The sequence below is a fragment of the Phragmites australis genome, chromosome 3 (assembly GCF_958298935.1).
Source record: "Phragmites australis chromosome 3, lpPhrAust1.1, whole genome shotgun sequence".
NCBI classification, from domain to species: Eukaryota; Viridiplantae; Streptophyta; class Magnoliopsida; order Poales; family Poaceae; genus Phragmites; species Phragmites australis.
Window position 1 is genome coordinate 30,342,350 of NC_084923.1, and position 14,953 is coordinate 30,357,302.

Below are 14,953 nucleotides of genomic sequence, written 5' to 3' on the forward strand. Positions count from 1 at the left end.
AATCATTAACTGAAAAAGCTTTGATGTATTCATTACGGATTTTCTTAAAATTGTATTAATTAATGACATGTTGTTTTGTATTAATTAATATTGAAGGATATATATGCTTTAATGTAAATACTATTTTAGTAAACTAAATGAATATTGTAAAGAAATACAATACAAAATATTAAGAACGTGATTTAATATAAATACTATGATTACTAAACTACATGAATAAAATTAAAAAATGCATCTAAATATCTCTACCGTTGTATTTTATAATCGGCAGTGATACTCGTCACTACCGGTTGTTTTATAACATCGGCCGGTTGTTGTATACAACCGGCTGTGCTATGTCTAACATCATTGCCAGTTGTATACTATAATTGGTGTAACACCCAAAAATTCAATATTTGCAATAATTTAAAATTTGGACACTGCAGAGCGAACGACAAGAAGAAAGGCTATTAGAATGTGCAAAGTTCAATGGAGTCATCACTCAGAAGATGAGGCAACCTGGGAGTGAGAAGATGATCTGAAGGCAGAATTTCCATAACCGTTCGAAGATCAACACAAATCTCGAGGGCGAGATTCATCCAAAGGGGGTAGGTTTGTAACACCCAAAAATTCAATATTTGCAATAATTTAAAAAATTTCTAGAAATTAATCAGGTGTTGCAACTTAGCTCAATAGGAAATTAATTTCTAAATTTAACTTGGCCTAGGATAATTGTTTGAATGCATTCATGCCGTTGTAGATGCAATAAGGTTTTATTGGGTGGAAAAAGTTTGCAAAAATTTCGCTAGGATTCGCCGCTTTAATACCTCATTTGGAAATGTGTTGAAATTCATTTAGAAAAGGTTTTGAAAATAAAGAAATTGCGCTTGGGCCGAATTCCTTTTCCGGCCCAGCATACCTTCCTCCCCCTCCCTTCTTTCCCCTCCCGTGTGGGTCGGCCTTTCTCTCAGCGTCAGCCCAAGTCGGCCTGCTTCGCCGAGCCGATCCACCTCACCCCGCCGTTCTCATCGCCCGGTGGGCCCAGCTCCGAGCCGAGCCGAGCGCCCGCCCGAGCCGCCCCTTCCTTTCCTCTCTCGCTGCCGCGTGGGTCCCGCCAAGCCGCGAGCCGAGCTGTCGCCCGATCGGCTCCTCTTCTCCCTCCTCCCGCCGCCAGACTCCTGAGCTCCCAAATCCCGCCGCCGCTTCAAATCACCGCCTCCCCGCGCATTGATTCGGCAATCAAAGTACATGGCCGCATTCCCCTCTTTCCTTTACCCCCAGTCTGACTGTTTCCCCCTTGATTCCCCTCTCACTTGCATGGAAACCGAAGCTTTGATTGCAGTTAGAGCTGCCGGCCAATCTTCTCAAATCCGGCCGTCTTCCTCCCCCTCTCGGCTATTTAAGCCCTCCTTCGGCTTCCTTGCTTTATTCCCCAACTGAACCACCGCTTTCCCCCTTGATTTGCACACGGATTTGAGCTCTCCGCTGAGTCCGCCATTGTTGATGGTAAGAAGCTCGGCCGCCGCCCATTTTCTTCATGGCTGAGCCTCAATTGACCATGTTCTTCGCTCAATCGGTGTCGCAGGGTCTCGGTCAACATCCCTCGGCGCTTTTTGGAGTGTCTCTCGCAGCCGGACACCATTTCTACCGTGACAGAAGCACCGCTGGCCTTCTTCTCCGTCGCCGGCCATCTCTGGAGCTCCTCTGTTGTCGTCGAGCCTGCGGTGAGACTCCCCTTTCCCCCCTTTCTCTCTTGCGCCGCTCGCCGTTGAGCTCCGTGGCCAGATGCGCTGTTTGGCGCATCACCGGCGAGCTCGCCGCCGCCCCTGCCACTGCCGGCCGTCGCCCCCTCCGTTGAAAGCTACCGGCACCGCCCCTTTTAAATCTCGGCCATCGGATCTCCGACCAACGGCCTGGATTAGACCGGCCGATACTTTACCCCTTCGGTCCCCATGGACCGGTGGACCGATGCTTTTTCCGTGGTCCACGAGCCCCGTAGACCTTTTCCATGTCTTTTTCTTTTGAGAAATAAATCTGGTTTCGTTTTATGACATCATAAATCCAATTTCCAGTTAAAAAACAATTCGGATTTCTCTCATATAAAGTAAAATTTGCAGAAACACCCCTGGAACTTCAAACGCTTATAACTTTTTCCTCATAGCTCCGATTTAGGTGATCTTTGCGCTCATATTCTCGTAGCGACATGTAGATTCTGTTTATAGGGTTTTTCCCTAGTTTTAGGACTGTTTGGTATACTGTTCTTATGTATGATTGTGTGCTCATGTAGACGATTCAGTCCAAGAGTTCGGGAACTTCCAGGAAGAAGATTTTGAAGGAACTGTGCATCATTTCGACAAAGGCAAGTGTCTTGACCATGTTGCGAACCCAGTTTTTACATAAAGATAGTCTTTATCAAATATGCATGCTGTTTCACAAAATGGGTAGTATAGCAAATACTAGTGTTAGTTTTAGATGTTTTATCCTTAAAATAACATCGTGTTTATGCTTAGCCATGCTTTTAGATGAACATATAGTATGTAGGTGATGAACCATGAGTTATGAACTAAAAGTTGATATAGGAAGTATGACATGAAAACTGATGTTGTTAAGGGAGTTAACAACAGAGATAATTGGGGTTTTGGGCAAGAAAGGGGTTATTTCCCGGCATGGTTGGTTGATTGGAAATATTTGGTAATCTACCCTTATGGGGTTATTGGTGGTCTTGCCCAGACTATTTTAAGGATCGGTTTGTAGAGCAACCATCCATGGCCACAGAACAACCACGAGACCAATATGGTACGGCTTGGCCTAGTAATTAGATGTTCTCCCAGTGTTGTATGAGCCAATTGGATGTGTAGATAAGGAAGGGTTACTTCCCGATTCTACCCGGCACAAGAGGGGGCTTCTGGGGTGGAGGGTTACTCCACTTATATACAGCGGTGAAACCTCAGTGGGCAAGTGCATACTGGGAGACTCTTTGAAAAAGCCTCGTAGTGATCTCTTGGCGCACACCCCGGAAGTGTGTAAGGTACCGGCAACAGAGAAGATCACGATTCGTGGGTAAAGTGTACAAACTCTGAAGAGTGTCAAACTGAATATTTAGCCGTGCTCACGATTATGAGCAGCATGGACCCTCACATGATTAGTCGGGTGGACATCTTTTATGATTGAGAACTGGTTGAATTCTCAGAGGTTAAAGAAAATCTTTTGTACATCTTTTCCTTTTTAAAAAATAAAATTGGCTTTATGCAAATGAAACCCTAGAGAATAGGAGATCTTGGTTCAAGCCACCATGTCAAATTTATTTTTCCCCCACTTGTTGAGTATTGGAAATACTCACGCTTGCTGTTTCAGAAGGTGAATCTTTTGAAGAATTCCCTGAAGATGATTTCCCTAAAGATGATGCCGAGTTCTAGGCTTGTGGAGCTCCCGGTCGGCTGCTTGTTGGTGTGGAGCTGCGCTGTTCTGTTCCGCTGTGGTATATTTTCTTTTAGACCCGTGTGTGGTTATTTTTTAATAAATAGCGTTGTAATGAGAAGCATTGTGTTTGTTATGCACTGATGACGTCGCAATATGTATGAATAAACTAATCCTGGCATACATATAGTTTACATCTGGTTTTGGTCTTAAAATCGGGTGTGACTATTGGCAATGATACTTTTGAGTATAAATTTGGCATCCCCAACCTCTAGCCGTAACACCCAAAATTTCCAACTCCCGTCGTCCCCAGGTACAAAGATGAAGATTTCCACAATGGTCCCGGCGTATTGTTGCTGGAATTCAAGGAACTTTAAAACGTGTACCAGCTTGATGCCATCGAGATGTCTATCTTGAGTTGCTGGACACTATAAGTGTCTTAGATTTGCATTCTTCTACCATTTAATTGAATCTCTAATTTATTTCTTATGTAGAATGAAGGTACAGAAATACAGGAAATAGTGCATTTACAAAGTAGGATTCCTTTACCCATCACTTATCAATGAGAGGCTTGTCAGAGATAATCGACACAAAACTGAGATCTATGTGTGGAAGGCTATGGTCAAGCTACAATACATGACATATATACTTTGACCCTACAAATTTATATATGTCTCCCTACATGATCTTTCTACTCTTTTATGAGCAACTTGATTTTAGGATATATATATATATATATATATTTGCATGTATCACTTGATCCTCCTTGTCATCCAGCCAGACATTAGCAAGATCATTGTATTTGACTCACAAAGGAGACCACATGTAATAGACTTGCTAAACATGTTAAGTCGACATGTAATATACTTGCTAAACATGTTAAGTAAACATGTTAGAAATTTCAACATGTAATAGACTTGCTATACATGTTAAGTTAATCATTTTGTTATTCTCTCTAATGATCTTCAATTATATTGAAACTAAGTATAGTAATACTAAATTATGCACAAGGCATTCGTACGATATTGTATGGATGGTGTTCGATTTCATCCATACCAGAAGGCCTTCACTGTCTGAACCAACTTTCTGGTATGTATGGAATATTCATATCACAAATTCCTACAAAATGACTAGTTTCATATCGCTAATGTTTCATATCTTTTTTCAGTATAATAGGTAAGAATAGGGCAGTAATTTATGTAGCTTCTATGTGTGTGAGTTCATGCACACATTCACTAGAGACAGGGTGCTCCAAGATGATATAGATGTATGTAAATACATATTGATGTGAGCTTCCCAATTTCTACATGTGTTCTGTAGGATTGATTTCTTAAATTCTTCTAATGATAGCTAATCAAGTTGAACACAAGTAAACTTCTGCAACATTAGCTCAACACCATTTAAAAACAACTTATCGAGTTCATTAATGATGAAATGATAAGTCCAAAATGCGAGTTTTATGAACCGGCATATAAAGTTGCACCTTCAATGAGCACTCGGGACTTGCTAAGTTTGATAACTTCTGGTAGTAAGAGAGGTTGAACTGCTTATTTGTTTTTCTTGCATGAATATTTCAAGGGGACCTTGAGATTATCTTAAATAAATTGTCATTTACAGAGTTTAAGCTCTGTCCCAACCAACCAAGAAACAATTGCGAATGACATATTAATTGTGTGTGTATATATGTGATTTGTGAATTAAATGTGTCGAGCTATAAAGATATGTGATGATTTGTGTATGTATATGTGTTGTTTTCTGAATATAATGTTGTCGACAATAGCTAGTTTTTTTGGGGGGGGGGGGGGGATCGGGGATTATCACTGCCATTTTATTACATAAACCATCAGTGATAGTTGGATTATCACTACTGGTCCATTATATAAACCATCAATGATAGTTAGATTATCACTACCGGTCCACATGAACCGAAAGTGATATGTACAATCACTATCGGTTCTATAACAAGGAATTATCACTGCTGTTTAATCACTGCTGGTTCAAAAACCGACAGTAATGACGTTTTTAAACTGGCAGTGATGATATTTTATGTAGTAGTGAATCAACATCATATTAAAAGTACTTTAAAATACACACCTATTAAAATAAATTTTTATACTAACACTACTACAAAAGCTATTTTTCGAGACATCTAGGTTTCATTTTTACAGGAGGTTCATATGAGAAACCACCTAAGTACTCGGTTGCGGCTCCATGCAGATGTGAGCCGCCTGTGGAAACTAATTTAGGCGGTTCCTTGTGTAAACGCATGTGAAAATAGCTCCATTTTCACATGTGGTTCACATAAGGAACCGCCTCGGAAAATATCCATTTTCACATGTGGTTCCTTATGTGAACCGCCTGTGGAAATATCTCTATAAATAGTGTCTGTTCGTGGGGAGCTCGATTCAGACTGAGCTCATTGTTGTTCAAACAGTACAGCTCAAGTGGTAGCCGTGCTGAAACAACGACAGGTTCTCCACCCATACGGAATTCTTTGGTGTTAAGAAAAACCTCTTGGGGGAATAACGCAACTATGAATCTCATGAGTTCGATCATAGATTTTTCGTAATTGATTAGTTAACATGGTAGTTAACCGTATTATGAAAGACGAAAAAAAAATCGAGTCCCTCTGGATCCATTTCACATTGATAACGATATTATTCTAATTTCTTCCTGAAACTTCCCAAGAAAAATCCCTCGTCCCATCTAGAAAGAGAATTAATGAATCCTAAGGCATTCAAGAGTTTCTATCTATTTCCATGCCCTTCTTTTGAGACCTCGAAACCACTCCATCCCCGTATGGCTAATGATCAAGAATCCCTCCTCGCCCACAGCCTTCCAAAGGGGGAAGCCAAGGCTGTTCTGCCAAGGCTGTGGGCGAGGAGGGATTCGCTTATTTTGGAAGGTTGTTCTACCAATTGATGGTAGTTTCTACGAATTTGGTATCATAGAATTATGCATCTTTAGATACATGCTTGTTGAACTAGTTTTACTAGTGGCGCACTTGAAGTTACTCTATATTTCTTGCTGAAAATTGCACCCTAGTCATGCACGTAATGCTATATCTTTCGATTTCCCTTGCACTGGATTTGAGTACTGGCCTATCAAGATGGATATGTACAAAGGTTCATACAAGAGGGCTTCTTTTGAGCTAATTCATGAATATTTAAATATAACTAAGTTATTCTATATTTCTAGCTGAAAATTGCACCCTAGTCGTGCACGTAATGCAAGATAATGACTACATCATGGCTCCGTACAACATTAAATAAGTGAGATACGTTCAGAACCTAACATAAGGATTCAATTTAATTGATCGATCAAGAACCTAACATAAAGATTCATGTAGCAATCACTTTATTTGTATAATGCTGATGCCAAAGTCGAGCAGACTTGTAGTCCTTGACTCAGCCAATCTCCCCCAAAAATCTTACCAAGATCTCATCGATGTTATACAGAGGTAAAGAAAGTCCACATACAGAAAACTCTTATGAATCATTTATGAATTGATAATTACTTATTGGCATTCAATAGAGCCTACAAGTGGTATGTAATGAAAGGTGGGATACAAGATACGGCCAAGCCAGATACGATGACGGTCCGTACACACTTTTCTGTAATAACACACTTCTAATGCTTGTATCTCACTATTTATGACTAAGAGTCTTATTGAACTAACGAATACGTTGTGTTTTTATTTGAAGTGTCATAAGCAAGGTTTCAACACTGTTCTTTGTTGATATTATGTTTGCTAGTTTCTTAGGATAAACAGGAGGTACACAACGAACCCCGAGGACATAAGTCATTATTGCGCTTGCACATTCTTATTTGGTTCTGTTTCCATTGTCAGTAATATTTTAGCTCTTTTAGTTGTGTTTTTATTTCAGGCACGGATGATCGAATGTACACACACCTCACTCAAAGACGAAGATATCTAAAACATCCAACGTGACATGTGTTGGTTCATCATGCACGAAGTCATTCACAAGAGTGACAGGTTTTTTGACCTCGGAGATGAATTGGCTAACCATCCAAGGCTTTGTGAGTGGGAGACGAAAGAATACTTGTGTTCAATATTTGGCTTGTGATGTAAAAATAGTATACTTGTGAATATTATTGTGTTTGTGTTAAATATTGAACTTGTGCTTATTAAAATGTTGTTGAAATCTGTCTTGAAAATGTGTTAAAATTTGGAGGAAATAAAATATATGCTCATTATTAATTTTAAATGAAATATACACCACAAGCGGGTCCTTATGTGTAACACCCAGTTTCAAAGGAACAAAACTGGGCACAACACATGCATGCCAGGATCAAGTTTCATACATGCATTACATCATCAGTGTATCATCATAATGAAATTACAATAACGCTATTAACTTATTACAAAAGGACCCAAGGGTCTAAAAGAAAACACAGCGGAACAAGAGAGCTTCAGCGCCAGCAGGTTTTTCATCTTCCACACGCATCAACCGGGGGCACACCAGCCTAGAACAGCAACTCCGGATAAAAGTCATCCTCATCGAAGGAACTAGCTTCATTGACAGCTTCTGAACAGCAGAAGGATGCAATAAAGGGGCCAACTTGTGTGAGTACAAAATGTACTTCGCAAGTGTGGGAAAAACATGCTATGGGGCTAAGTCAAGGAAAGTTTAGACACTGGTTAACTGCACTAAGCAACTTTTACCTATGACTTCAATAATGGGCATCCTATTTACTAAGTGAGGAGACACAACTATGACAAGGGGGAACAACTTATCGGATAACATACGACTACCAAGACTCACTAGGTAGTTCCATTACCCAGCTACCCGACCAACTATACCAAAACCCTAATCCCATCTAATCAAGAAGAAGTTCAAGCTACTCTTGACCATGAGCATGGCTGATCGATCAGGTTTATACTCTGTAGAGTTTGCATAGCTTTCCCCATAAGTCGTGATTCCCGTGTTGCTTCACACTTCCAGGGTATGGAGCCAGGATTTTACTACAAGGCCTTTACTAAGCTCCCACTGATTCGTAGGCACCCACTGAGGTTTCACTACTAACAGACGATTCTATCGCTTTAGAAGCCCCCTCTTGTAACACTTGACTGTCCATTGGTGCCTACAGAATTGGAGGGGTGGCTAATTATTTGGCAGATCGTACCCATATAAGCTTTGTGGTTGTGTGGTTTAGCTGGGTTACATGCTTCAAGAACCGATCCTTAGGATCCCACACAAGAACAACCACAAACCAATTGTGCATTACCCGCACACATGCATTCCCACACCATCATCATACAATTCTATTGGGATCCCTATACCATGTTGCTACAAAATTACCATATCCGATTCTTATTGCATATTTATTAATCAAAATTAGCATTTACCCAACTATGACACCACTAGCATATCTACCTTCATTACTCATGATTCATCAACGGCGACAAGGATAATCATACAAAAGCTAGTAAACCCTAACATGGGATTCCAAATTAGACAAGCATGCAATGAAGGATAACTAACTACATAAGAATCCAAAAATAGGAGCAAGATGTTCAAGGACACTTGCCTTCAGCTGAGGGTTGTTCGAAGTCTTTGAAAACTTGATCTTGCAGAATCCCAAACTGATCACCTCCTAATCGACACACCAGAAAAGCACACAAGGGAAAATATTAAGAACAGTATACCAAATAGTACTAAAACTAGGTTAAAACCCCCAATAAAAAGATTCTACATGTTGCTACGAACATTTGAGCGCAAAAATTGCCCAAATCGGAGCTACGAGCAAAAAGTTATAAGCTTTTGAAATTTTAGTGGCTTTTTTGTAAATTTTACTTAATTTCAGAGATTAAATCAATTTGTTTTTATACTGAAAATCCTTTTTTACTGCACATGGTGATGTCATAAAGCAAATATGAATTATTTTCTAATAGGAAAAGGGCGATGGATTGGGTCTATGGCTTGTGAACCAAAGGGAGGGACTTCAATCCACCGTGGACTGAGGGAGCCGGCGGGCATGCACTCGGCGGCGGGGTGGCCGGAGAGCGGCCAGACCGGCGCTCCGGTGACCTAACCTCGCCGACAGGCGATGGAGCGTGAAGAGGGACGTGTGGGGATCGTCACCTTGGGGTGCTCGAAGGGCGAGAAGGGCGGTGGATAGTCGGCGACGAGGTAGACGGTGGCGATGGTCGGTGAAGCATCGGGAATGGGCTCTAGCGGCTCAAACGACAATGGGAAGCCTTGGTTTCGACACCGAAGAGTCCTGCAGGGCAGGAGAAAGAGTTAAAATGGCCGGAGATGGCTCAAAAAAGGGCGGCGGCATGCTTCACCGGAGTTGAAGAAGAAGGCGTCGGCAGTGGAGTTTCCGGTGAAAGAAATGAGGGTGAAGGGGTGGCTCAGGTGCGAAACTTTGCGAGAAGGTAATGGCCAGCTTAAATAGGCGCAAGAGGGGGAGGAAGTGGACTGCCTGGGGTGGTTTCCATACAGCGAGCTATTGCCATAAATCGGAGTAATGGAGAAGGAAAGAGGGAAAGGGAAAAAAGGGCGGTTTCCATGCAGCGAGTGAAGGAGGGGCGGAGATCACGTCACGGTCGGATTTGGCGAAGGAACGGTTCGGGAGGGGCGGTGATTTTGAATCGGACGGCGAAATTTGGGGTTGCTCAGGCGGGCGGAAGGAGGAAGAAGCAGAGTCGGCTCGGGTGCCTCGTCTGCGGGCCCACGAGTTAGAGAGACAGAGGAGGGAGAGGGTTGGCTCGGGCGCGAGGGCAGCGGCCGGCTCAAGCAGGCGCGGGTAGGCTAGCCCGACGGCCCATATAGGAGAGGGGGAGGTGGCCCATGCAGGAAAAAGAGAAGAGAGAGGGGAAGGGAGGAGATGGGTCAGAAGAAGGAAATTTGGTCCGGGAGCACTTTAACAATTGTGAAATTATTTTTCTTTTTACATTTTGAACCAAATTCAAAAGAGGTTTAAACGAGCATCTTCTAATGAAATTTTGCAAATATTTTACACACATAAAAACCTATTGCAACTACGACAGCATGAATGCATCAAACACAAATATAACATATGGTAAATTAAGTTTAGAAATTAATTTCTTCTATTAAACAAAATTTACAACTCCTAATTTAATTCTAACAAAATTTTAAACTATTGCAAAAATTAAAAATTTAGGGTGTTACATTATGTCACCCACATGTCGAAATCTATCTATCTATCTATAGGCGGACGTTAAAGTGTGCCGGCTATGAAAATATATTTCTACATACGGTTCACTTAAGTAACCGTATGTGGTATTGATTTTTCAGAAACGACTGTGAAAATCTATTTCTGCAGGCAGTTGTCCTAAGGAACCGTCTGTAAAAATTATTCATTTTCACATGGCTTCAATCACAGATGGTTGCGTTAAACACCTGTAAAAACTGATTACGAACCGCCACTAAAAATAATTTCTATATTTATATAAACATATATACAATTTAACTAATTATCGATTAAACTTATAAAATTTGATTTTGTTCGAAATAAAGTACGTCTTACGTTTCTTGAATAGAGTGACATATCTCTATTTATATTGTATATTAACCTAAAGTTAATGAAAAAACTGTCTAACTCCTGTTTGTACTAGGATATGGCTACATAACCTTTAGAGTTTAGTATGAATTCGAAGGATTTGGATCCCTATTAAGGAAGGCCCTAAAATGGCCGGAGTAGAAAATCGAAAAATCGCGTGGTTAGAGCATCTCCAACCACGCTCTCATATTTGACCTTTATTCCTCTTATTTAGGGGCTGCTCATTCAGATTTCATTTTCTATTTTTCAACGTGTTACAACTGATCCCTCATATTTGATCTCCTATATTTAAATCACCTCTATTTTATTAATATCCGGTAACTATCTCTCCTCTCTCTCCCCTCTCTTCCTCTCTCTCCCCTCTCTCTTAAATGAGGGGTTGGATGAGGAGCCCTTAAATATAGGGGGTGAGGGAGGAGATTTGAGGGCTCCTCAAATAAAAGGGGTCGATTGGAGATCAATTTTTATCTTTTTTTTTCTTAAATATAAGATAGAGGGTGAGAAGAGTTGGAGATGCTAATAATCCTGGCACTACTGGTTTTCCTGCCCTGGCGTCAGCCGCAATGGCAAAGCCAGCACCCCAAGCATTCGTGTACCGGATCAGCACGGCCGATGAGTGGGCGGAGCTTCAGCGCACGGGCGCCACCCTCGGCGGCGACCTCGACCGTTCCACCGCCTGCATCCACCTCAGCGACCTAAGCCAGGTATCCCCACCTTAATATCGCTTGATTTCTTCCGAGTACGCGCTCCGTAAATTCTCCCGATCTCTCAGATAATCAGATGCGTACTTCGCTACATATTTGAACTCAGTCTCCCTGATTGCTTGGGAAGATTTGGGCTGCTCTTGTGTTTCTTGATTTGTAGTACGGAATTAGGGATGGGCCTATAAGTCCTGAAATCTATGCTACGGAGCAGTTCAATGTTGTCAAGAGATGCCCTTAGCTCTGTTGCCCCGTTTTGTGGTTTTAGAATTTCTCATCCCCATTATGATCGTTCGATTTGATGGGCTGTATGGTCTCAAAGCTCTGTGTGGAAGTTTGGGTCATGTTGCTCTGTTTGTGTCCAATCGTCCACACTAGATGGCACTGCGGATTGAATCTTTCAACTTATGTAGGATGATTGTGACTATAGACGAACTTTTTTCATATGAACTCCATCCATGCATCCATTTTGTCACTCTTGTATCTTTCTTTTTCTTGAGAACTGAATACTATTTAATCCTTGGACCTGGTGAAGGTGAAGATGACACTAAAGAACTTCTTTCTTGGAAGGAATGATCTATACCTACTACAAATTGACACTTCCAAGGTAATTATCTTTAAATACTATCTCATGTTAGCTTGTTGATTTCTAACTATTCTGGAATTTGCAAATATTTATTATCTCTTTTGTAAAATATATAGATTTAACATACTTTATTGCTCATGTTTGTCTAGTTGGATAAACTATCAAAAAATGCGAAGCTGTTGGATTTTTTTCTTTCACAACTTGCTCTCTTCTTTATAGTTCACTGCAATTTGTCAGTGAATAATGTGCCAAGAAATGTGATCATATAATAACTTGATATGTACTGTGTAATGAATTTCACATGGCGATTCTTTGTTCTTCTTGTTTATCTTAGCTTGCAGATGGGTTAATTTATGAGTCAAGTGATGATAATAACTACTTTCCTCATTTCTATGGCCCTGGTGGGAGCTTCGTACCTCTTCACCTAGATGCTGTTGTCAAGGCGGACAGAATAGAGATTGTAAACAATGATTTTACCTGCAGTCTACTTGATGGAAGTGATCTCTCATGCTGATTCATGGAGTTTCACCCTTGTCTTAGCAATGTTCATGTGAGTTCTCTGCCCAAGCTTAGCTTTCTAAGTTACTCATATCCAAAAGTCATATGTAAGAATGAAAAATTGTAGCATCCAAAATTATCAAAGGCCTATCCATATTCTTGTGCTGGTGAAATATTTAAAATATGGCCGTGAGAAGTTCAGACCTGTCTTGAATTTTATGCCATCATGATGGGTCAGGATTTTTATTATGCTAAAGCGAATAATGCAATGTGTCACTTGCTGTCATGTTACATCCAGTGTCTTGTACTATAAACATAAGTAAGGGCCTGTTTGTTTCAGCTTTCTGAAAAACAGTTTATATATTGTGGATTGTAAAAAGCTGGATTATGAAAAGTTTTTAGATTGTGGATTCTAAAAAACTTTGATGGACAGGTTAGTAAAATGGACTTTCACAATCTGTGAAAAGCTGATCCAACAAGCGGATTGTAAAAAGTTATGGCAAAAAGCTGTCTATTTGTTTCAACTTCGGATTGTAAAAGCTGAAAGCCACAATCTGAAACCGAAACAAACAGACTCTAAATACTCTATGTTATCATGGGTGATATACTGAATAGTAATAATAATAATCAGAATTCTAAAAGAAAATTTCATTTCAAAAACATCCCTTCCAGAATTATCTTGTCTAACTAATTCATGCTTATTTTAAACCAGTAGATATTTATTTGCCCTAGGATGAATTCGAAATGCTCTTTTTTTCTGAGAATTTTTTTCTTTTTCTTTTTTTAAAATCCATATAATCACAATTGATGATTCAACCTGTGCCTGAATAGTCTGTTCAACGAACCATAGAAGCATTATTTCAGCCTTGTTGGTTTCTGATGATGTTGTGTTTTCTCCTGAAATCTAAGGATGCTGGACTGAACTAGTAAATAATTATAATATCTATTACACTGTATATAGTAAAACTGAAATTCGACATGCAATGGATCTCTCATCCATGAGGTCCTTAACCTCCAAAAACATTTATGTCCAGGTATTAAAACACATTCAATTGTACATCTTTAGAAACTCTTATATTTTGACCACTCCTCCAAATTCATCTAAGAAAGGTAAAATGTATAATCTCTGTAACTTCTGTTGTAAAGGCATAACACGGATTTTAGCTTCTCTAACTCCATCTATCGTTCATCCTGAAAAAATCATTATTTGAATATTCTATGGTTTAGTCTTTCTTTATAGGTACTATGAGGTTGCCATTCTCGGTGACAATTTTTTCAGAAGTCACTCTTCCTCTCCATGATCAGACCCTGCTTCTTCCCATCCATCAGCAACTCGGTCTAGCCTCCTCCAGCATTTCTGATCCATGTGAATCCCTTTCACAGTACTTGTGTTCCAACTTTGCCTCCACTGGCCGTCATGCCGGGCCATCTATTGGCAGCATGACCGATTGATCAAGCTTGCAAGCCTTTCATAACCGCATTTGGAATTGCCTCTTCCCATCTGAGTGCCCCACACTGCCTACTTTCTAAGGGCTAATAGTGTGCCTTTTATTTGGGGATTTGTCAGTTGATATTCATGCTTTTGTCCCTGCTAAGTTGCATCTTAGCTCGAGCAATTCTTTTTTACGAAGTGTTTAATGGAAATGCTATGCTGAGAATTGTTTGGTACTTGACGTGAAGCATTGCCACCAATGATTCTTTTCGTGGGTCTGACAAATTGATTGTACACGTGCGGCAGGAGTGAAGAGCGCAAAGCGAGGTACTTTAGAGAAAAGTAACCAGCGTAAAGGTACAGGTATCTCAGATGCAGTCTACAACTTGTGTATATTTTCTCGAGCCGTAACAGATGCATTTTGAAGTGATGGTTGTGCATAACCTCCGCAGGTGATTGGGATAATCTTTGCGAGTCATGACTTCTGATGACCAACTTTATTTGTTTTCGTAGGGCATATGTGATTTGGGACAATCCTTTCGAAGGGCAATATTGATTAAAGTCAAACATATGTGAAAAATGCTATGTGGTTTTTTCTTGGTATGTAGAATGTTGATTGTCCATGTTATGCGTGTGTATTCAGGCTTTATTCTAAATTAATCTCAGAACCTCTAATGCATTTTATCTTGAGTATTATGGCCAGGAATAATTTAGATTAGTATCTACCCAAAATTTTATGAATTAACTTTGTTTTTAGAAACCAGAAAGTGCAAAATATTTCTTTTCTGA

General features: G+C 40.3%; 1 protein-coding gene across 7 annotated transcripts; it reads left to right on the forward strand.

The window, feature by feature from the left end:
- Nucleotides 1-11,470: 11,470 nt before the first annotated feature.
- Nucleotides 11,471-14,854, forward strand: LOC133912787 (uncharacterized). Of its 7 annotated transcripts, none has more exons than XR_009908903.1 (5): nt 11,471-11,651; nt 12,184-12,255; nt 12,569-12,784; nt 14,471-14,527; nt 14,617-14,854. XR_009908903.1 is itself a non-coding variant. In XM_062355695.1 (4 exons), exons 1-3 carry the CDS (start codon nt 11,511-11,513, stop codon nt 12,746-12,748), a joined length of 393 nt encoding a protein of 130 aa, XP_062211679.1. In that variant the 5' UTR covers nt 11,471-11,510; the 3' UTR covers nt 12,749-12,784; nt 14,471-14,854. The 7 variants fall into 7 exon arrangements, 3 of the variants coding, with proteins under 3 accessions (XP_062211679.1, XP_062211680.1, XP_062211681.1); XR_009908904.1 differs by having other exon boundaries at nt 14,678-14,854; XR_009908901.1 differs by having other exon boundaries at nt 14,471-14,521.
- The last annotated feature ends 99 nt before the right edge of the window (nt 14,855-14,953 follow it).